At 51.2% G+C, this 23,170-nt stretch overlaps 1 protein-coding gene across 1 annotated transcript; it reads left to right on the forward strand.

The window, feature by feature from the left end:
* The first annotated feature begins 757 nt into the window (after positions 1–757).
* Positions 758–22,878, forward strand: BPIFB1 (BPI fold containing family B member 1). Its single transcript, XM_054467081.1, has 15 exons — positions 758–872; positions 3,453–3,594; positions 4,579–4,686; positions 5,650–5,799; positions 6,604–6,685; positions 10,885–10,948; positions 13,036–13,121; positions 14,358–14,537; positions 15,482–15,535; positions 16,037–16,195; positions 17,081–17,148; positions 17,970–18,015; positions 19,132–19,195; positions 20,042–20,118; positions 22,709–22,878. Exons 1-15 carry the CDS (start codon positions 758–760, stop codon positions 22,766–22,768), a joined length of 1,455 nt encoding a protein of 484 aa, XP_054323056.1. The 3' UTR covers positions 22,769–22,878.
* The last annotated feature ends 292 nt before the right edge of the window (positions 22,879–23,170 follow it).

Here is a 23,170-nt window from a genome sequence, read left to right on the forward strand (position 1 = left end):
CAGCAGAGGGTGAACCATAGAGGGTTTTAAGTGTCAGACTGAGGGGTGGCAGACACGGGAAGCAGAAGTTCTTTGTTCTGAGCATTGTTGCTGGATTTTCTGTAAGAAAATAGCTAATACAGGCCGGGCGCAGTGGCTCACACTTGTAATCCCAGCATTTTGGGAGGCCAAGGTGGGCGGATCACGAGGTCAGGAGATCGAGACCATCCTGGCTAACATGGTGAAACCCCGTCTCTACTAAAAATACAAAAAAAAAAAATTAGCTTGGCGCGGTGGTGGGTGTCTGTAGTCCCAACTACTCAGGAGGCTGAGGCAGGAGAATGGCATGAACCCAGGAGGCGGAGCTTGCAGTGAGCCAAGATGGCACCACTGCACTCCAGCCTGGGTGACAGAGCGAGACACTGTCTCAAAAAAAAAAAAAGAAAATAGCTAATACATTCCAAGTTCTTACCATGTGAAGGACACTTTGCTAAATGCTTTCCAGATATTAACTCATTTAATCCCTCAACTCTGGGAAGCTGGGGTCATTATCCCCATTTGTCTGATAAGAAAACTGAGGCACAAAGAGGTTAAGTTGATTGCCTAAGGCTACACAGCTAGCCCAAGCAGTTAAACACTGCACTAAACAGCCTCTCTTGGACACCGTGCCCCAGGTCACCGGGCATCATGGGCCTGCCCTTGGCCCCTCTGCCTCAGGGCCCTCTGTGCTCACCCCAGGTCTGGCATCCTGCACTTCTGCTCTCTGACACCTGGGAAGATGGTCGGCCGGTGGACCTTCACCCTTCTCTGTGGTTTGTTGGCAGCCACCTTGATCCAAGCCACCCTCAGTCCCACTGCAGTTCTCATCCTCGGCCCAAAAGTCATCAAAGAAAGTAAGTTTTGTCCCTCTGGACCTGGCTGCCATCAGACAAGGGGGTAGGTGGAGCAGCTTCCCAAAGGAGAGAGAGAGTTCCTCATCACGAGGGATGTGCGTGGCTGAGATCCCAGAACGTGAGTGAACATGGGTGGGGGTTTGTAAAGGTCTGGAGAGTCTGTGATCTCAAGAGTCCACGATTCCAAGAACCCCTTCTTAAATTCCACAATTCCCAAAACCCTGAGTTTCCACAGCCTCCAGAAGGGGCATGCGGCCACTGCGTGCAGTGATGCAGCTGCCTCTCCCACTGCCTTCACCTGAAATCCCATCATCAGAGCACCCCGTCTTAGTTAGACCCAGTGTGCTCCTCCTCCCCAGAGCAGAGACCCTTCACTGCAAGTGTGTCAGCCTGGGTCCCAGGCACAGTGTATCACTTTCCAGCTCTGGGGCACTGGGCCAGTCCCTGAGCCTCAGCTTCCACCTCGGGACACAAATAAGAGGGCCTTCCTCACTGGGTCGTTGGAATTGACTAGAGCTTTATGAATGCTATGACCATGCTTCTCAACCTCAGCACTTCTGATGTTGTGGACCAAACAACTATTTATTATGGGGGTGGGTGTTCTGGGCACTTTAGGATGTTTAACAGCATCCCTAATCCAACTGTGACAACCAAAAAGCTCTCCAGACACTGACAAATGTCTCTCAGGGGACAAAATCATCTCAGTGGAGAACGACTGTTCTAAAGTCTCATCCCCTTAGAGGGGACTCACCTGTCAGCTCTGGAGGCCACTTGAGCACTTAGAGGACCAGACCTCTGCATTCAGGGTGACTAGGGGCCTGGGTCATGGCCAGAGGGGCAGGGTCAGGTCCTGTGGGATCAACAGGCTCTGTAGCCAGAGGATGGATTCCCAATTAAGGATGGGAAGCAGAGAGCTCTGAGAGGTTGGAGGGAGGCAGAGGTGGCCTGGATCCACACTGTGAAGCTCAAGCATGTGGAATTTCAGCCAGAAGGAGCTTAGAGATGAACAACCATGCTTTAGGCTCTCCTATAAGGAGTTGTGTACAAGTGGTTGGTTTTGAAGGTGATCCCAGAAACACCTACAGGAGTGTGGGGAGGCAAGGCAGGAAAGGGAAGACATCCCATGAGGGGTGCATGTCCAAGCCAGTTACCACTGTGGCGACTGGAGCTCAGTCCTGCCTAGCAACTGCATCTGTTAGGGCCATTCAGGAGACAGAAACCACACAGTAATCCCAACAGGTAAGTTTAATGTAAAGAAGTATTACCAGGGGATTGGAGGAATGAGGAATTGGCTAAGAGGGAAAAAAGACAGAGCTCTAAAGGATAACCTAGGGATGGAGGGGGTAGCCAAGGACAGAGCAAGCTCAGAGGTAGAGAATCCTCCCCAGCCCTCATTGTAGAGGGTGCGGTTGAAGCCCACTGTGTGGTGGAGAAGTTTGCTGGCTTGTCCCAGGCCAGAGCTGGTCCACAGTTGGCAATCTGAGGCTAGTGGGTAGAGAACTACCTTCCAGGGAGCCAATAAAATTCTCTGGGAAGCTGCCCCTGGAGGAAGGGGGCTGCTGTTAACTCACGGGGAAGCTGTCTCTGGGGAACTGCCTAGAAGCTAGCCAGGGTGCCTGCAGAACTCACTCAGCAAAAGCCACTGGGCAGTGACACCATAGGAACCTGGCAAGAGGAGCACACCAGAGCCATGAAGGGAATCCTCTTCCTCCCCCATGCCCCTCCAGAGTCTCCACTGAAAGGGCTTAACACTGTGCCAAATGGCAAAAAAGAAATATTCACTGGGCCCAGTTCCATTACCAAAGAGCAGGCAAAGTGGGTGGATTTGCAGCTGAGAGGCCATAACCCAGGAGCTCTGATACACAATGAGAGACACACATCTGAGCCATCCTGCCTGAGGGGTGAGGGAGCTGGGGTATTGATACACCAACTCTCACCAATCACTGGTTGAAGTCTGCTCCTGGGGCATCAGCTCTCCAGCACTTCTGACCTGCTCTTCACATGAGCCGGATGGGCTCTAGCTGCTCATAAAAAGCCAGCTAGGACAAGAACCCAGGGCTCCTGACCCCTACGCCTCTGTCCTGGCTCCTCCTTCCTCTGCTCAGCACCTGAGGCTTTTTGGACAACACATCCATAGGATATGGATGCCAGACAATTGTTAACAAGTGTGCTTTGGCAGCAAAACAGCCCCAAACAGAGTTTTGAGGGTTCCCTGCCTGTTGGACCTAGAAGTGCTTGCAACTGGCTCAGGGGACGAGTGCAGGTCCAGGTGCTGAGTGCAGGTCCAGGTGCTGAGCGCAGTGGCCGACACTCCCCACAGAGGCTGGCAATGCTCAGGGGTGTGAATGGTCCCAGCCTCACTCCTGATGTGAAAACGACCCATCTGGGCTACTGTTCTTAAGGCTACATCTATACAGTACGGACTGGCAGGCTGGTCCTGACCTCTACCACAGTAGAGATGGCTACACCCTCGCCCTACCTCAGGGAGCCTCGAGTGATACCCCTCCCCAGCCTGGAGCCCCCACCAAGCCTTCCTTCTTGCCCCTCCTCCTGGGCCCTAACCCTGGGGTCTGCTTCCAGAGCTGACACAGGAGCTGAAGGACCACAACGCCACCAGCATCCTGCAGCAGCTGCCGCTGCTCAGTGCCATGCGGGAAAAGCCAGCCGGAGGCATCCCTGTGCTGGGCAGCCTGGTGAACACAATCCTGAAGCACATCATCTGGTGAGTGGAGTGGGACCACACCAAGAGCTAGCCCCTTCCCACACCTTTGCCCAGGACACACTTTGCATGCTCAGTCAACCAGTCTGCAAGCATCAACTTGTGTCGGATCACAAAGAGTGGATCAAACAAAGCCCCTCCATCAAGAAGCTCCCAGAATAGTTAACAAGAACCATAAGACAGTGACGCAGGAACCCTAATACACCAACCCCAGAGCAAGGCCAGGGACAGTGGCTCAAGCCTGTAATCCCAGCACTTTGGGAGGCCAAGGTGGGCAGATCACCTGAGGTTAGGAGTTCGAGACCAGCCTAGCCAACATGGCATAACCCCATCTCTACTAAAAATACAAAAATTAGCTGGGCATGGTGGCAGAAGCCTGTAATCCTAGCTACTCAGGAGGCTGAGGCAGGAGAATCACTTGAACCTGGGAAGTGGAAGTTGCAGTGAGCCAAGATGGTGCCATTGCACTCCAGCCTGGGTGACAAGAGTGAGACTCTGTCTCAAAAAAAAAAACAACCCCAGAGCAAGGTTGTCTGGGGTGGCACGGGGAAGGGATGAGGTGATGCTTCTCACTGGAGGTGATAGTGGAGCCGACGACTCAATGCTTACCAGGAGACAAGAAGCAAATGGCATCCAGGTAGAAGAATCAGCCTGGGCAAAGGCATGGAGAAGTGACAGTCAGTCAGAATGGTTAGAGCTCAAACCTCAAGGCAAGGAGTAAGGGATCAGCAGTGTCAGGTCACAGAGGGTCTTATGAGTCAGCTCAAGGAGCTGGGAGTCACCACCTAGAAGAGAAGGCACCATGATAGCATTGTGAGCAGGAGTGGAGGGGAGGGATGGAGGCAAGACCATCTGGAGAGGAGTCAGTGGGCAGGGCCAGGGTCCCGCTGCTGCCTAGGCACCCCAGGGAGATGGAAAAGAGAGAGGGAGCGGATTTGGGAACAATGAGTGGGAGGCATGATTCTGATCTCTCTAAACCCCATCCAGGCTGAAGGTCACCACAGCTGACATCCTCCAGCTGCAGGTGAAGCCCTCGGCCAATGATCACGAGCTGCTAGTCAAGATCCCCCTGGACATGGTGGCCGGACTCAACACGTGAGTGACCCCTCCAACAAGTACAGTAGCCTTGATAGGCTCATCTGCTCGTTCCCCCTCCCTCGCCCCCACCATGCGGGTGTCTGGAAAAGAGAGTTCCGAGCAGAGAGAAGAGCAAGTGCAAAGGCCCTGCGGCAGCAGTGTACTTGCCTTGCTCAAAGAATGGCAAAGACAGGGGAAAGAGAGCGGGGGCATGGTGGGAGATGAGGCCAGCAGGCAGCCAAGGCCAGATCATGCAAGGCATCTTGGGAGAAGATAAGGACTGGCTTTTGCTGAGTAAGACATGAGCCAGGGAGGATTCTGAGCAGAGGAGGGATATGCTGTGCTTTAACATTTTTAAAGACTCCTGGCTGCTGGGGGGAAAAAAGACTTTCTGGGGGCAAGAGTGGAGACAGGAAGGCTATCCCAAAGCTGCTGCAACAATTCAGGAGGAGATAATGATGGCTTAGACCAGGGTTTGGGGCAGGGAGGTGCTGAGAAGTTGATTGGATTCTGGATATGTTTTGGAGGTAGGTGGGGACACCGGGATATCCTGGGGAACTGAATATGTGTGCGTATTCAGGGGGAAAGAGAGAGAAGTCAAGGATGACTCCAAGAGTTCTGCCTGCACCACTGGCAGGATGGAGTGGTCAGTAACCAAGACAGGCAAGGCCCTGAGAGGAGCAGGTCTGGGGAAGAGCCAGTCCAGTGTTGCATGCGCTAAACTTGAGAAGCCCGTGAGACATCGGAGTAGGGGGCTGGGGGTAAGTTTGGAAGATGTCAGCAGATGAAAGAAGTTTCAACCAAAGAGGACTCTGAAAACTAAGCCTGGGACATGCTGGGGTGAAGCTGGGTGGAGATGAGGAAAAACCAGCAAAGGAGACTGAGGAAGGAGGTGAGGGCTGGAAGACAGAGATGGACGGCAGGGTTGCTCCAGCCCGAGCTTGCCTGGTGCTCACATGGTCAGGTGCCTCCACCCGCTAGGCCCCTGGTCAAGACCATCGTGGAGTTCCACATGACGACTGAGGCCCAAGCCATCGTCCACATGGACACCAGTGCAAGTGGCCCCACTCGCCTGGTCCTCAGTGACTGTGCCACCAGCCATGGGAGCCTGCGCATCCAACTGCTGCATAAGTGAGTGTCACTGGCTGCCAGCCGGGCTCCCATCCTGCCTGGAAGGAACGCCAGGCAGTGGACTTCCCCCATTTTACAAATGGAGAACGCTGAGGCCTAGAGAAAGAAAGGGACTTATCCCCTCCTGATTCCTGATCTGGGGCTCCTTCCAGGGAATCTGTGATGCCAAGAGAAGTTCAGGACATCAAGGTCGGAAGCAACCATCGTGGGTTTCAGGCATGACACCGGGAGGTGGGGCAAATCTTTGAAGCGGGAGGCCTAGAAGCTCCTCCTCCAAACACCAGGGCAGGCGTAGGTGGAGCCAGGGGCAAAAACACAGGCTTTGGGTCAGGCCAACACCTTATCTTCATTTGCTCTCCGGGTGATGGTGGCTAAGTGGCCACCCTGTGTCTCACTTTCCTCAGCTGTAAAGTGCAGGTAATGACACCTTCCAGGCAGTGGTGAGAAAACTGATCAGACAACAGCCATCAAGCACTCAGAACGGTGCACACGCATGGTGGTGCCAAAAAACATGGCGCCCCCCCCTTCCCTTCTTAGCAGGAGGACAGGGAGAAAAGCCAGCTCCCATCATCCCAATGCCCAGCATAAAGTTCCAATAACAACACCCAGCCGCTGCTCTCTGATAACTCTTTGCCACTGCCTACACCTGGCTCAGGGGCTACTCCCAGCCCCGTCTCTAACACATCCCGTGACCTTGGGCAGGTTCCTTCCTCCCCTAGACTCAGCTTCCCCCTCTGTAAAATAGAGGAGGGGGTGATCATCCCTGACCCTTCCTAATGTCTCTCGTGCTCTCTTCCCTGAAAGGCTCTCCTTCCTGGTGAACGCCTTAGCTAAGCAGGTCATGAACCTCCTAGTGCCAGCCCTGCCCAATCTAGTGAAAAACCAGGTGAGTGGAATCAGGGCCTCTCTGGCCTGTGGACATTGCGCCCCCTGTGGGGCTTGCGCGGAACTGCAAGTTGGTGCTAAGTGACTGAAGTCTCCTTGGGTGGGCTGTGCTGAAAGAATTATCTGGGGCTGGATAGCAAAGAGTCATGGAGTGGGGTGGGCCATTGACCCAGGCAGACAGTTGAGGTCAAGGTCATGGGACTGCTAAAAGTCAGCCAGGAGCCCTTGAACAGTGATGTGCTGATAAATTTTTAGCAATGGTCTCTGGAGGGGTTGTTGAGGGGAGGCAACCCTGATTTGTAGCTTTTGCGGATTTCCCTGGTGGAAATACTCCCTTCGGGGCCAATGTTAGGCGACCAGTGTGATGTCACTGAACAGAGTTGGGAAAAGATGTACAATAGTGCACGATTGTATATTTCCACTAAACAGTTACATAAACATGACCTCAGGAGTAATAGTAGTAAAATACAGCAAAATAATTATGAAGCAATGCGTTTTAAATTTTTATTAAATTTGTTTTAATATATTTAATTGTAAGTTTATATGTCTAATTTGTAACAATGTCTGGGCTTAGCACCCAGCTCAGAAATTTGTGGCAATTTAACAATTGGTTCTCAAAAGCTAGTACAAGCTGGCTCTAGCATGGCACTGTCACACATCAATCTGGCTGTGGTATTCAGGGCTGCACCACCCACCAGGTCCTGTTGGATTTTTCTTCTGAGTCAGTAAACACAGGTGACTCTCACTTTAGTTGCCCCTATTTGTCACAGGTATACTAAAACTTTGTAAATTGAATTCATCCACATTAATCAGTGATTTCCACTGTAAATTCCAAGATGTGTTCCTAACAATGGGCCACCTGATCTAGGGTCAAAACACCTTGTCAAATAGCTAATATTTCTTGGAATAAGACTTTTTTCTTTGATTTTTGTTTTTGTTTGTTTGTTTTGAGACAGTCTTGCGCTGTCGCCCAGGCGGGAGTGCAGTCGCGTAATCTCAGCTCACTGCAACCTCCGCCTCTCAGGTTCAAGCAATTCTTGTGCTTCAGCCTCCCAAGTGGCTGGGATTACAGACGAGCACCACCAGGCATGGCTAATTTTTATATTTTTAGTAGAGACAAGGTTTTCGCCATGTTGGCCAGGCTGGTCTCAAACCCCTGACCTCAGGTGATCCGCCTGCCTCAGCCTCCCAAAGTGCTGGGATTATAGGCATGAGCCACTGTGCCTGGCGACTTTTTTCTTTGAAAAGATGATGTAGTAACTGAAAAAATTTGGGGAAAAAATCCATAATCCTTTTACTTTCATCCAGGAGCGCTTTAATCTCTTGCAGATTGCCTTCCCACCTCCATCCACATGCACTAGTATTTTTAAGAGGCTGCTCTTGGTGTCAGCCTTTAAATCAGATCTACGTTTCGAAGTCATTATACAATACTTGTGATTATTAAATAGGTATATTGTATTTAATAATTTATGAAAACATTCCAGGAAATCCTTTTTAAAATAACGTGATTTTATTAAGAGCACTTTAAAATGGCAGTAGCAATATTTAAAACAGTATTTTAGGCCAGGGCCAGTGGCTCACGCCTGTAATCTCAGCACTTTGGCAGGTCGAGGCGGGAGGATCACCTGAGCCCAGGAGTTTGAGACTTGCCTGGGAAACATAGAGAAACCCCATCTCTACAAAAAAATAAAAAATTACAATAGCTGGGCATGATGGTGTGTCCCTATGGTCCCACCGCACTCCAGCCTGGGCGACAGAGAGAAACTCTATCTCAAAAAAAAAAATAATAATTAAAAATAAATAAATAAATAAAATGGGGATGATGGAATGACTTGCTTTATATTATCGTGAGTATTCCATAAGATGCATGAAAAAAATCTGGCTAGGCTGGTCATGGTGGCTTACTCCTGTAATCCCAGCACTTTGGGAGGCCAAGGCAGGAGGATTCCCTGAGATCAGGAGCTCGAGACCAGCCTGGCCAACATGGTGAAACCCCATCTCTACTAAAAATACAAAAATCAGCCGGACATGGTGGTGGGTGCCTGTAATCCCAGTTACTCGGGAGGATGAGGCAGGAGAATTGGAGAGGATGAGGCAGGAGAATCGCTTGAACCCGGGAGGTGGAGGTTGCAATGAGCCAAGATTGCACCACTGCACTCCAGCCTGGGTGACAGAGTGAGACTCGAAAGAAGAAAGAGAAAGAAAGAAAAGAAAAGAAAAGAAAGAAAGAAAGAAAGAAAGAAAGAAAGAAAGAAAGAAAGAAAGAAAGAAAGAAAGAAAGGAAGGAAGGAAGGAAGGAAGGAAGGAAGGAAGGAGGAAAGAAAGGGGGAAAGAAGGAAGGAGGGAAGGAAGGAAGGAAGGAAGGAAAGAGAGGAAAGGAAGGGAGGGAGGGAAGGAGGAAGGAAGAAAGGAAGGAAAAAGAGAGAGAGAGGGAAGGAAGGAGAGAGAGAGAGAGAGAGAAGGGAGGAAGGGGAAGGGAAGGAAGGAAGGAAGGAAAAAGAGAGAGAGGGAAGGAAGGAAGAAAGGAAGGAAGAGGAAGGGAAGGAAGGAAGGAGGGAAAAAGAGAGAGAGGGAAGGAAGGAAGGAAGAAAGGAAGGAAGGGGAAGGGAAGGAAGGAAGGAGGGAAAAAGAGAGAGAGAGGGAAGGAAGGAAGGGAGGGAGGGAGGAAGGGAAAATGTGGAAATCTTTTTCAGTGTAAATCCATGGGTCTCAACCCTCGTTGCACATCAGAGCCATCAGAATCTCAGAAGCCTTTAAAAAATACTAATGGCTAGGCCCTACCCCAGATTCAGAAGTAACTGGTCTGGGTGAGTCCTAGTATCCCAGAGGACTCTACTGTGTAGCCAGGGTTGAGACCTGCTGATAGAAATGAAGGATGGGGAATTGTGGGATAAAATGCAGAGGTTCCCCGGGACACCTTTCCGGTGAGAAACAGGCTCCCCTGGCAGTGCCTGCTGGGAGTCTCTGAGCCGAGAGTCTTCCATCCTCTCTAGGCTCTAGATCGGCAATGCAGCCAGGAGCAGGGAACGGTTATTCATAGGAGTTAACATTTCTCAGATGCATTGTCATTCCTCAAGAGTATTAAGCGGTGGTCAACAAGACAAAAATGTCCTCAATAATCTTGGAGCACTGCCCTGAAAAGTGAGTCAAATGTTTGACCTTCTCCCTAAGCAGAACAGCTCAGTTCAGGGTTAGGCTAGGTCAGAGTTTCTCAACCTTGGTGGTACTGACATTTTGGGCCGGATAATTCTTTGTCTGGGGGCTGTCCTATGCACAGTAGGATGTTTAGCTGCATCCCTGGCCTCTACCCACTAGATGCCAGTAACACCCTCATCTCTTCCAAGTTGTGACAACTAAAAATGTCTCTAGAAATTTCCAATTGTCTCCTTGGGGACAAAATCGCCCCCTGTTGAGGACTGCTGGCAATTTTAGGAAGAGAAGTGCCTTGTGAGCAAAGGGATGTGTTGGGCTAGAAAGCCACAAAGGGCACAAAGAGATTGCCCAGGAGTCTGGTCGGGTCTGCCTTGCTGGCCTCTGTTCCAGAGTCTGACAAGTGGAAAGAAATCAGTAGCAACTTGCTGTATGAATAAACAAATTCTCCATTTAACTTTTTTTTTTCTTTTAAAGTAGAGTCTTGCTCTGTCACCCAGGCTGGAGTGCAGTGGCACGATTCCAGCTCACTGCAACCTCCACCTCCCAGGTTCAAGCAATTCTTGTGCTTCAGCCAACCAAGTAGCTGGGATTACAGGAGTGCACCACCATGCCTGGCTTTTTGTATCTTTAGTAGAGATGAGGTTTCACCACGTTGGCCAGGCTGGTCTCAAACTCCTGGCCTCAAGCAATCCACCCACCTTGGCCTCCCAAAGTGCTGGGATTACAGGCATGAGCCATTGCGCCCGGCCTCCATTTCACTCTCATGGAAAACATAGACACCTGTGAGCAAGACAAGGAGTCAGAGAGGGAGGGCTGCTGGCAGGCCAAGCACACCCTGGGCACAGGGCAAGGGACAAACCACTGCAAAAGTTCCCAGGTGGCCCTGCAGGCTGGGGTGAACACATGAATGAATCCTCAACCCATGGATGGAAACTGGCTGGCCATGGGCACAGCAGTAGGACTCAGGCCAGGTGGGCCAGGCACAGGTTCCTGTGGGGCTGCATTCTGGCCCCTCCCTGATGGAGCCCCTTGCTTATGCTGTTGCAGCTGTGTCCCGTGATCGAGGCTTCCTTCAATGGCATGTATGCAGACCTCCTGCAGCTGGTGAAGGGTAGGTGCTCTGCTCTCTCCCCCACTTTTTCCTTTACTATGGAGCTGGCCTCCAGACCCTGACTCCACCAAGGGAAGGCCTCCCCAAGTCAGGCCTGAGCTGCAACTCAGGCCCAGAAGCAGGTGAGACAAGCACCAGTTGATCCCTGCTCAAGATGAGCAGACAGAAATTCGCCACGACTAGGACTTCATGAGCTCTTACTATTTGTGCAGTTGTCAGGTCAGCGGATGCCCCAAGTTCAAATCCCAGCTCTGCCCCGACTTGCTCCATGACTTTGGGAAAGCTACTTTACCTCCTCATCCTCGGTTTCCTCATCCATAAAATGGGGCTTAACCATCCCTACATCATAGGATTGTTAGTGAGGAATAAAAGTTTACAGGAAAGTTCTGGGCACATAGCAGGTGTTCCCCTTGGCACAGAGAAGCACTTACAAATGCATGCTAAATGGATGGATGGATGGATGGAGGGATGAATGGACAGACAGAAGATGCTAAGACTACAAGCATGAGCCATCACACGCAGCCCCTGGACTAGTTTTTACGGATACTTTGGAAAACTGCAGCATCAAATAGTTCTATCCATCTCGTTGCAGTTTTAAATTTTCCCTCCATCCAAAGGGTTTGAGGTATCTGAGAAGTTAAAGCATGGGTTAAAAACTGAGATATCTGGTTTAAAAAATAAAAATCAGAGAAGATTTGAAGGGCAAAGATGGAAGGAAGTCATTTCTCCCTCCCCCAGCATAGCAGATACGGGAGGGCACAGGCTCCTGCCCCCACATCAGAACTCTGCCTTGCTCAGGCCCTCAGAGTGGAAACTGGCAGGGAAGAAGAAAAGTCTACCAACTGCTGTTTGGGATCAGAAGAGGCTCATTCCAAGGGCGACCATAGAGGAGAAGGGAGAGCAGCATGCACTGAGGACCACAGGGCATCTACCATGGGCCCCCCTCCCGCTGGGTGTTTTGTAGGCACGTCTCACTGACTTCTCAGACAACTCCATGAGGTAGCAGTCATGACCCCCCTTCACTGTGATGAAACCGGCTCCGAGCAATTAAGTCACTGTCCAAGTTCACAGAGGCAGTTGGTGATAGAGGAAGACTTGAGTTCCGAGCGAGTGTCATTCGGATTGAGCCGTTACTAGGTGCCAGTTCTATACATGAAGCAGGAATTACTATTCTACCGCCGTTTCTTTCCTTTTTTTTTTCTTTTTTTAAAGTAATTTTTACAGGAGTCGTGCTCATCGTCTCTATGTCCTTCCGATTTTAGTACATGTGCTGCCCTGGCGGGCACTATACCCTAATTTTAAGACAAGGAAACAGATTCAGAGGCGAGAAGAGACCAGACAAGGTCACTGGGGCTCAAACCGAAGTCCAGCTGGCTCCTCCGCTGCCCCGAGGACGGGCCCGGAGGTCTCCCTGGAGCGGTAGGCGGCCGGTCCCTGGCCCTCCAACACTCCCCATTCTCGGCCATACACCCGGGCAGGTGACACGCCACCGCCACCTGGCGGCCAAGTGGGGAATTCTGACGCGAACACGAGACCTTTGGGGGAGCAGAGGAGCCAGTTTGGATTTCGGAGTAGATGTTACCAGGCCTCTGGCTTCCAGCCTAAGCTTCCTTGAGATCCAGCTGCTCATAGGGTGTCCAGACCCAGAACCTTCTGCGTGGGGGATGCGGCTTTCAGTCTGGTAGGGGCGGTGGAGTGTTCCAAACAATAGTTCCGTTCCGTTCCAAACCGGGACTTTGGCATAAAACCGACTGGGTTCCCATGCTCTCATAGTATGGCTTTGAACAGGTCATTTCCCTTTCCTCAGCCTTGGTTTCCCATCTGTAAAAGGGGGTAATAATAAGACCTACTTCCCAACGTTATCATGCAGATGAACCAGCTGACATGCAGAGGCCTGGCACTTAGTGGATACTCGATAAATGTCACTGTCATCACTGTTTGCATCATTATTATCAACATCATTATTACCTGCTCCTCCCTAGCTGTCTCCCATGCAACAGTACAGCCCCACCTGGAAGCAGCCCCCCAACTTCCCCCTCCAGTACTGCCCTCCACCCTCACAGAACTTTCTTCTTGTCCTTGAGCAGTGCCCATTTCCCTCAGCATTGACCGTCTGGAGTTTGACCTTCTGTATCCTGCCATCAAGGGTGACACCATTCAGCTCTACCTGGGGGTGAGTGTCCCAGGACCTTGAGGGTGAAGTGGGGACATTGCTGCCCTTCTCTGACCACCAGGAGTCAGATAGCATGGGCCTGTAAATCCTGGTCACCATTAGGGCACACGGGCTGATCTAGAAAAATCATTGCAGGCTGAATAAGTCCCATGCAAGTTTGTTTTGTTTTGTTTTTTTGAGACTGAGTCTCACTCTGTCACCCAGAGTGACATGGGGGGGCCCGAGTGGGGACACTGAGCCCTCAGCCTTTCTCTCAGGCAAGTCCCTGCCAATCCCCAAACCTATGACAACCTTGAAACAAAAGCCAAGGATCAAGAAACACAGACCTAAGTTTCTCTCTCAGCTCTATGACTCCCTGGCTATGTGACTTTGGGCAAGTTCCTTCACCTCCCTGAGCCTCAGTTTCCTTGTCTGCAAAATGTCAGTAATAATGGCCACTGAGGAGAGGATGAAATGAGACCACACCGTGCCTGGCAGACCAGAAGTGCCCAGTAACTGTCAGCTCCCTGTCCAATGTGGAGCTGCACAGCCATGCTGTGGCTGGACGCCCTGAAGGGCCAGACCATCCTGGTAGCATGAATCCCAGACTAGGTTTGTTTTGTTTTTTTGAAACTGAGTCTCACTCTGTCACCCAGGCTGAAGTGGAGTGGTGACATCACAGCTCACTGCAGCCTTGACCTCCTGGGCTCAAGCGATCCTCTCACCTCAACCTCCTGAGTAGCTGGGACTGCAGGCACTCGCCACCACGCCCAGCTAATTTTTTGTATTTTTTGTAAAGATGGGGTTCCACCATGTTGCCCAGGCTGGTCTCAAACTCCTGGGCTCAAATGATCCTCCCACTTCAGCCTCCCAAAATGCTAAGATTACAAGCATGAGCCACACGCCTGGCCCCTGGACTTAGTTTCTATGGATCCTTTGGAAAACTGCAGCATCAAATAGTTTCTTCCATTTTGTTGTAGTTTTTAATTTTCCCTCCATCCAAAGGGTTTGAGGTATCTGAGAAGTTGAAGCATGGGGAAAAAAACTAAGATATCTGGTATAAAAAATAAAAGCCAGAGATTATCCGAGGGGCAAAGATGGAGCAGATGTTGCCAGGCACCTGAGTTCCAGGCTAAGCTTCCTGGCAACAAATGCAAAAAAAGGAAACAGGCTGAATGGTGTCATTTCCTTCTAGGTTGTTATTGGGTAAGCTGCAGAGTTAAAATTCTTAGCCGACTCCCTGCTTTGTCTCCTCAGGCCAAGTTGTTGGACTCACAGGGAAAGGTGACCAAGTGGTTCAATAACTCTGCAGCTTCGCTGACAATGCCCACCCTGGACAACACCCCATTCAGCCTCATTCTGAGTCAGGACGTGGTGAAAGCTGCAGTGGCTGCTGCTCTCACTCCAGAAGAATTCATGGTCCTGTTGGACTCTGTGGTAAACCTCAGCACAAGACAGAGAATAGGGCCGCCCAGGCTGCATCATAGGAATTTCCTGAACACAGGGTGCCCCTAAGCAGGAATCCTCCATCGGGCTCAGTTTAATGGAGATCTCACTCCCTCCCCTAATAGACCCTGCCTCTGACATAGCTCTAAACCTAAAATCCTCCGTGTAACATCCAGCCCCAGTCATGGTTCTGCGCTCTAGAATCTGATGCAAATGTTTCCTCTACCAAATAAGTCTTGTGAAATCAAAAGGCATCTTAGATACGCAGTAGTCCAGGGGTGATAAATACATCTCAGATAGTGAGTAGTCCAGGCTTGGCGACTGTGCCACTGCTCACCACTATGACACTCATGGCAGACATCACTAATCTATCAGGGCTCTCCTTCCTACTGAGTCTGGATGCTGACACAACCTTGGAATCCTTATTAACAGGGCACAGCTGATAACCACCACCAGTCAACCATGTTGTACCACCTCCTCCCGGGTGACTGATGGGGAAATTGAGGTCCAGAGGGGGAAAGGGTTGGTCCAACGTTATGGGAGGATGGCAGGACTTCAGGGCAGCTGACAGACAACCAATAACCAAGCTCTCAGGGGACTGGGATGGCGAGAAAATAGGGAGTGGTCACCAACTAGCACATTCATGATTGCAGTAAGAATGAAATCACCTCTCTATATCCTCTGAGATCAGGAAGCTGCCCCCAGACCCACAACCATCACCAGCCCACAGTAAAAGTCTAGGCCAGCAGGACCCCATGCCCCATAGAAGCTGACCTAGGGACTGTTTTTCCACCAATGACAGACACATGGCTTGGGTCACTGGGCCCACCCAGCTTTTCTGGGGTCCTGGAAAACCTTCCTCCTAGCAGTGGGGCGCAGGAGATGTGCCTCCCTGTGCCCTCCAACTGACCTTCTCTGGCTCCTCTCACCCTCAGCTTCCTGAGATTGCCCATCGGCTGAAGTCAAGCATCGGGCTGATCAATGAAGAGGTTGGTCCGTTTGCCATCCGCAGCTTGAGGGGTCTTTGCTGTGGTCTGGACACGGGCCTTTGGGGAGGAGAATCTGGTGGGACTAGTGTTTCATTCCAGCACTGGGACACTCAAACCGCATCCCTGTCTGCACAGAGATTTCAGTCTAGCAGGCCAGTTTGACTGAAGCAAATCATCACATGGATAGTATTTCCATTACAGGTGCAAGTAACACAGGACAGGTTCTAGGGGCCATGAGAACACTCTGGGCCCCTGATATAGTCTGGGACATCAGGGAGGCCTCCCTGAAGGGAAGGGTATTCCAGATAGAGGAAACAGGAGACCAAAGGCTGCCAGGTAGGGAGAACAACACAACATTCAAGGATCTGCAAGAAGGACAGGGTGGCTGGAGCACGAGAGGGAGTAGGGAGCCCAGGAAGGCAGGGAGGGGCCGGGCCACACAGGGCCTGTGGGCCGTGGTTGGCACTTGGGAGGCCACATGTGGGTCTGATCTCCTTCCAGGCTGCAGATAAGCTGAGGTCTACCCAGATCGTGAAGATCCTAACTCAGGACACTCCCGAGTTTTTTATAGACCAAGGCCGTGCCAAGGTGGCCCAACTGATCGTGCTGGAAGTATTTCCCTCCAGTGAAGCCCTCCGCCCTTTGTTCACCCTGGGCATCGTGAGTTCAGTTGTCTGCGATATTGGCAGCAACCAGGGGGACCCTTCTGTCTACTTTTCCTGTTCGCCCTCTTGCTTTGTTAAACATTTCCACCACTCTCATCACTTAGCAGGGACAGGGGACAGAGAGCTCTGAACCAAGAGCCAGGAGCTTTGTGGGTCCAATTCTAACCTGTGACCTTATTAGTCAGGAATCTCTGGACAGAAACGCAACTCATATGCACAAAAGGAATTGTATTAGCTCCTATAACCAAAAAGTCTAGATGCTATTGGCTTCAGGAATAGCTGGACCCAGGTGCTCAAACAATATCCTCTTCATTCTCCTGTCTCCCACCTAGCAGCCTTGTTTTCCTCTGTGCTGCCTTCATCCTCAGGCAAGCTATTCCCTCATGGAAGTGCCCCAGGCTGCATTAGGCTCATATCCTATCAGCTTGGCAATCATAGCAGGAAGAACCTATCTTTCCAATAGTTCCGGCAAACATCTCAGGGCTGACTCTCACTGAATGAGCCTGAGTCGGTTGCCCATTCTTGAGCCAATCAGTGTGTCCAGAAAAATGGAATATGAAAACTTCCTGAGCTGGGCCACCTACACACTAGGGTAAGGGAGTGAGGGCTCTATGAATAGTGGCTGCTTTCATCGTCGTCATCATCATCATTATCATTCCCCACAGCAAGCCTAGATTGTCATCTGTTAAATGGGGAGTGGATGCAAGTACTATCATCTCATTTAACAGATGAGAAAGGTGAGGCCCAGAGAGGTCAAACCCTTTGCCAAGGTCACAGAGCCAGGAACTGAGATTCAGACCCCAGAGCCTCTCTGCACAACCCCTAACTCCACACTCGGATCCTCTTAAGAACAATGGGGCCTGGGCTTCTCTTGTTGCAGGAAGCCAGCTCGGAAGCTCAGTTTTACACCAAAGGTGACCAACTTATACTCAACTTGAATAACATCAGGTAAACACACAAATCATCGTGAAGATTCTGCTGATGGAAATGAGTCCCGCCCGGTGACCATGGGTTTCTTTAAACACCGACTGTGTGGCTGCCAGGTGAAGGCGGCTCTGGGGTGGGCAGGGAGGTCCTTCCCGGATGCTCCTGCTGACAAGGACCGCATGTGACAGAATGGGGAGGAAAATGAAGCGGGCTTTGCAGCAGCCACAGCACAGGCAAACCCTGGCCACGGGCAGCCCGCTCTGGACACCTCCCAGGCCGTGGCAGTGACAGTCACCCGGCACAGAAGGGCAGGGCTCCAGCTGCCTCCTGCACCCCGCCTATTCTCCCTCCCCACCACTTTCCGGTGACCCCAGAGTGAGTGCAGGGGCTGCCAGCTGGAGCCTCTGGGGACAAGTCAGGCCCAGGGCTCTTTTGATCAGCCCACATAGGGCTGGGCTGTTTAATATAAATCAGTTGTGCACATATCAAATCAGACTATCTGGCTGCCCTGTGCCCACAATCCTACATAGCAACAAACTGTTGAGCCAGGAATTGGGGCGCCCTTTGAAGGGGCTTGGGCCTCCTTGTCCACCACAGCCCTGACTCCTGAGGTTGATTTTTCTGCTCATTGGACTCCTATTTGTTTTCTGTGTCCCCTCTATACCCCCCACGCCACCCCTGCCATTGGAATGCAAGCTCCACGAGGCAAGGACTTTATGTGGTTCACTGGAGCCCGCACTGTGCCTGGCACATAATAGGTGCTCAATAAATCGCTGTTGAATGAGTGGATAGTGAATGAGTGGGACTCCAGGGGCCGCTCTCACAGGCATCTTCCATTGCAGCTCTGATCGGATCCAGCTGATGAACTCTGGGATTGGCTGGTTCCAAGTAAGTGTTAACAGGTGGTGCCTGAGGGCACAGGGGATGGCCTGGAACGGTCCACTCTCAAAAGAGACACTGCCCAGGATTTGCTTCAAACAAGGTCCCCACAGAAGCACCATGGAGGGCTGGCCGGTCTCCACCAAAGTCCAACTTCCCGGCTCGAGTGTTTACAGAGAACCCACCGTGTGTCAGACACAGCTGAGAACACACACGCACACACAAATACACTCACAGATACACACTTTCTTTCAGTGACGTTTTGATCCTGAATTAGAACCCAAGTGCCCTTGACTCACAATCTCATTCTGCACACGTAGACGCTCCTCAGTGCCCCTAGACATCCCCTTCCTGCTGGGAGTCAGACCAAACCCCAATACCTCGGTCTGACGTGTTTTCTCTGGTTTTTGTGATTTGTTTTTCATTATTTTTGACTTTTTTTTTTTTTTTTTTTTTTTTTTGAGATGGAGTCTCGCTCTGTCACCCAGGCTGGAGTGCAATGGTGCAATCTCGGCTCACTGCAACCTCCACCTCCCTGGTTCAAGCAATTCTCCTGCCTCAGCTTCCCGAGTAGCTGGGACTACAGGCGCGCGCCACCATGCCTGGCTAATTTTTTGTATTTTTAATAGAGACAGGGTTTCACCGTGTTAGCCAGGATGGTCTCGATCTCCTGACCTCATGATCTGCCCGCCTCGGCTTCCCAAAGTGCTGGGATTACAGGTGTGAGCCACCACGCCCGGCGACAATATTTTAAAACAAGGAGAGTTCCACATGCAAATCAGGATTTCTGGCTTCCCTCCAGAAGTCAGAAGTTCAGGCAATGCAGGGCAAAATTCCCTCAGGGCAAATTCAGCTGCAACAGAGTGGTGGGGCCCCTGAGGATGGGGCATCCTCCAATGCACCCCAATCCCCCCATCTACCAGGCCCCAGGGGTGGCTGAGTTCATGCCCCAACCCAGCCCATCTGGTCCCTGGGAGCCCCCACAGCTCTGATCAGCAGGGGACTTGGAATTCCTACATGTCCACCAGCCACCTCACCCATGGGGAGGAGCCACGCCCACGCGGAATGACGGGGGGATCTTCGGATGCTCAGCCAGGGTGACAGTGCCCCTTCTCTCTCATACAGCCTGATGTTCTAAAAAACATCATCACTGAGATCATCCTCTCCATCCTGCTGCCGAACCAGAATGGTGCGTACCTCTGCCATCTGTGCCGCCTCTCTCCCCAGGGCTTGGCTTTACTTCCCCTGCCCTCATCTCCATGAATGGGGCCCCTTTCATTCATCTCCCAGCCATTCCTCAGAGCCTACTTCAAAATCTGCCTCCTCCCAAGAACCTTCTCAGCCCAGTTCCTTTGCTAGTGCCAGAGGCTGGGCTTGTAAAGATGAACCAAGCAGTGGGCTAGCCTTGCAGGGCTGGAAGGAGACAGAGGTGTAAGCAGACAATGAGAGCAACGAGAGAGGTGTAAGAGACAACTGGAGGTGCCTCAGCAGACCCTGTTCCCCCCTCTTGCTAGTGCCTGGCCTAGGTCAAGCTGCACGATCCTTCTGAGCCTCAGTTTCTCCATCTGTAAAATGGGGACATAGAAGTACCTTCTTCAGAGGCACAAATCAGGAGGTGCCTGGCACAGTCAGTGCCCAACACTCTAGTTCAGCCCCAGGTTGAATGAGGGGTGGGAAGAGTTTGTAACCTATACCAGCTCCACCTTTTTAATTTCTTTATTTTATTAGACTGGAAAATCTCAAAGTATAGAAACTTCTGCTGGGGATAATGGGAGCCCCTGATGGTTCTTGAGCAAGAGCGTAAGAGAATGTGAGGACTGCATTTTGTGAGGGTCCAGAAGCCAGTGCCAGAGGCAAAGGGAGGGTAGATGAGGCTGGGTTGATGCTGGGGCCAGAGAACAGGCAAGCAGAGGCAGAGGAGGCTGTCTGATCAGGCCTGCCAGGCTGGGGCTCCCCTTCAGGAACCCTGAGCCTGCCCCTGGCTGCCCAGTCTCACCCCAGGCCCATCAGTTTCTGACTATGTTTGTTATTTCAGGCAAATTAAGATCTGGGGTCCCAGTGTCATTGGTGAAGGCCTTGGGATTCGAGGCAGCTGAGTCCTCACTGACCAAGGTGAGTGGGTGTGGCCCTAAACATCCTGCCCCAGGGAGGGCACAGCCACTGAGAGCCCTGGCTGGGAGGTGGGGCCTGCACTCCAACCCCAGCCTGCAGGTGACCTTGGGCAAGTCCCTTCCCCTCTCAGGGCCTCACCTCCTCATCTGCAAGTGAGAAGGTTGGCTGTGCTGAGGATGGGACCCTCCTAGCCTGGGATCAGTACACTTTTTCCACCCCCTTGTCATTCATTCATTCATTCATTCATTCATTTAGTAAATATTTTTCGAGGGTCTTCTACACGCAAGGCATGCCTCTGAGTGCTTGAGGCCACTGAAATGAACTAATGGAAAACACTCCCATTTTTTTCAAGCCTACCTTCTAGCAGAAGAGGCAGACACACAAGCCCTAAAGATATAACATCAGGCTGAGTGGAGGAAGGCTGAGAAGAAAAGTAAAGCAGGCTCAGGAGGAGAGAGTGATGTCAGGGAAGGGGGTGCTGTTTCAGATGGGGTGGTCAGGGAGGGCCTCTCTGAGGAGGTAACATTTGAGCCAATACCTGAGGAGGTGAGGGGTGAGCCCTGTGGGTAGCTGGGAGGAGTGTCCTGTCAGAGGGACAGGGTATTAGGCCGTTCTCTCACTGCTATAAAGAAATACCTGAGGCCGGGGTCAGTGGCTTGTGCCTATAATCCCAGCACTTTGGGAGGCCAAGGTGGGCAGATTGTCTGAGGTGAAGAGTTCAAGACCAGCCTGGCCAACATGGCAAAACCCAGTCTCTACTAAAAATACAAAAATTAGCTGGGCATGATGGCGGACACCTGTAATCCCAGCTACTCGGGAGGCTGAGGCAGGAGAATTGCTTGAACCCAGGAGGCGGAGGTTGCAGTGAGCTGAGATGACGCCATTGCACTCCAGCCTGGGCAATAAGAGCAAAACTCCATCTCAAAAAAAAAAAAAAGAAAGAAAGAAAGAAAATAAATAAATACTTGAGACTGGGTAATTCATAAAGAAAAGAGGTTTAATTGGCTCACAGTTCTGCAGGCTGTATAGGAAACATGCTGGCATCTGCTCGGCTTCTGGGAAGGCCTCAGGAAGCTTCCAATCATGGCAGAAGGCGAAGGGGAAGCTTGCACATCACATGGCCCAAGCAGGAGCAAGGGGTGGGAGGCACTACACACTTTAATAAAACAACCAGATCTCACGAGAACACACCATCACAAGAACAGCACCAAGGGGATGGCGCTAAACCATTCACAAGAAACCAGCCCCATGATCCAATCAGCTTAGGCCCCACCTCTAACATCGGGTGCCACAGTTCTACATGAGATTTGGGCAGGGACAGAGATCCAAACCATATCAGATGTGCAAAGGCCCTGAGGCAGGGATTGTTGGTGTTCCAGGAAAGATGAGGAAGGAGGCCCAGGATCTGAGACAGCAACTAGGGCAGGTACCTCATAGGCCTGAGATGCACGTGCACACACACACACACACACACACAAACATGCACACCTTTATACACCTATGCACATACATGCACACACATACACATATGCACACCTTTATACACCTATACACATACATACACACACATACACATACACACACACACACCTTTATATACCTATACACATACATACACACACACATACACTGCACACATACACATATACACACACATACACACCACACACACACTACACACACACACATATATACACACACATAATACACCACACACATACACACTACACACACATACACATATACACACACACCACACACATACACATGTACACACACATACACACATACATACACAGAGATGCACACGTACACATATACACACATACACACACTACACATGCACATACACATACACACACACACTCACCATGTAGCCAGATGGTCTCAGCTCAAGGCCAGGATCATGTCCATCTTGTCCATGCCTCTGTCCCCGGTGCTCAGCATGGCCTGGCACACAGTAGGTGTTCAATAAATGCTTGGTGAGCAAATGACTCTCCGTGGCATCTGCTGGGGAGAGGATCTATGGCAGTGTCACCCTCGCTCCCAAATACTACCCTTAAGAAGAACAGCCCACAGTCACTGTGTGCCAGGCTCTGGGGCATCTCTCCCCCTCTAGAGTGGAGCCAAAACTCCAAGAAGGCAGGGGTTTCTGTCTGCTTTGTTCTCTGTTGTGATCAGTGGCTGCACACAATAGGTGTTTAGTAAATGCCTGCTAACTGAGATGGGCACCTTACTGTCATTAGCTCATGCAGAGGAGGGGCCCAAAGCAGTGGGTGATCAAGGCAGGTGCTGAATGCAAATCCCACTTCTGCCATCTACTGAGTGCGTGACTTTGGAAAGGGGCTTTTGCCATCTTCAAGTCTCAGTGTCCCCATCTGCAAAATGGAGATGACATCAGGACCTGGTGTGGCATTAATGTTCACACACAGACCCTCCACCCCTGACCCTTCCAAGAATTCTGTATTTGTGGGTTCAGGGTCATGGTCCCCCAATGCCAGCAGTCACCTTGTGGAGGACAAAACCAGCATAAACCACAAGGCAAAAGGTTAAAGAAACCTGTTTTCTGACTTTTCGCCTCCAATTCCAGGATGCCCTTGTGCTTACTCCAGCCTCCTTGGGGAAAACCACCTCGCCTGTCTCCCAGTGAAGACTTGGATGGCGGCCATCAGGGAAGGCTGGGTCCCAGCTGGGAGTATGGGTGTGAGCTCTATAGACCATCCCTCTCTGCAATCAATAAACACTTGTCTGTGATGCCTGCAGTCTGGAGTCTCTTTGTCCCGGAGTCATTTTGCCCCTGGCAGGCTTGGGGACTGGATGGCTGAGCCACACCCGGGTCACGTTCAGGCACATCTGAGCCAATCTGGGTGATGTCTGGGCCACATGTGGATGATGTCCACAGTCTTGACCACCTCCCCGTGCTTCAGGAATCAGAAAGCCAGCTCTTCCCACCTGCCTTCATGTCAGCCTCATGACCGTCTTCAGTGAGATGGCTTTTAGGGTGGGGGACATATGTTTTGTTTATCTTGGCAGTGTGGTGGACAGAGGACCC

This window comes from Pongo pygmaeus, chromosome 21, assembly GCF_028885625.2.
Source record: "Pongo pygmaeus isolate AG05252 chromosome 21, NHGRI_mPonPyg2-v2.0_pri, whole genome shotgun sequence".
Taxonomy (NCBI): domain Eukaryota; kingdom Metazoa; phylum Chordata; class Mammalia; order Primates; family Hominidae; genus Pongo; species Pongo pygmaeus.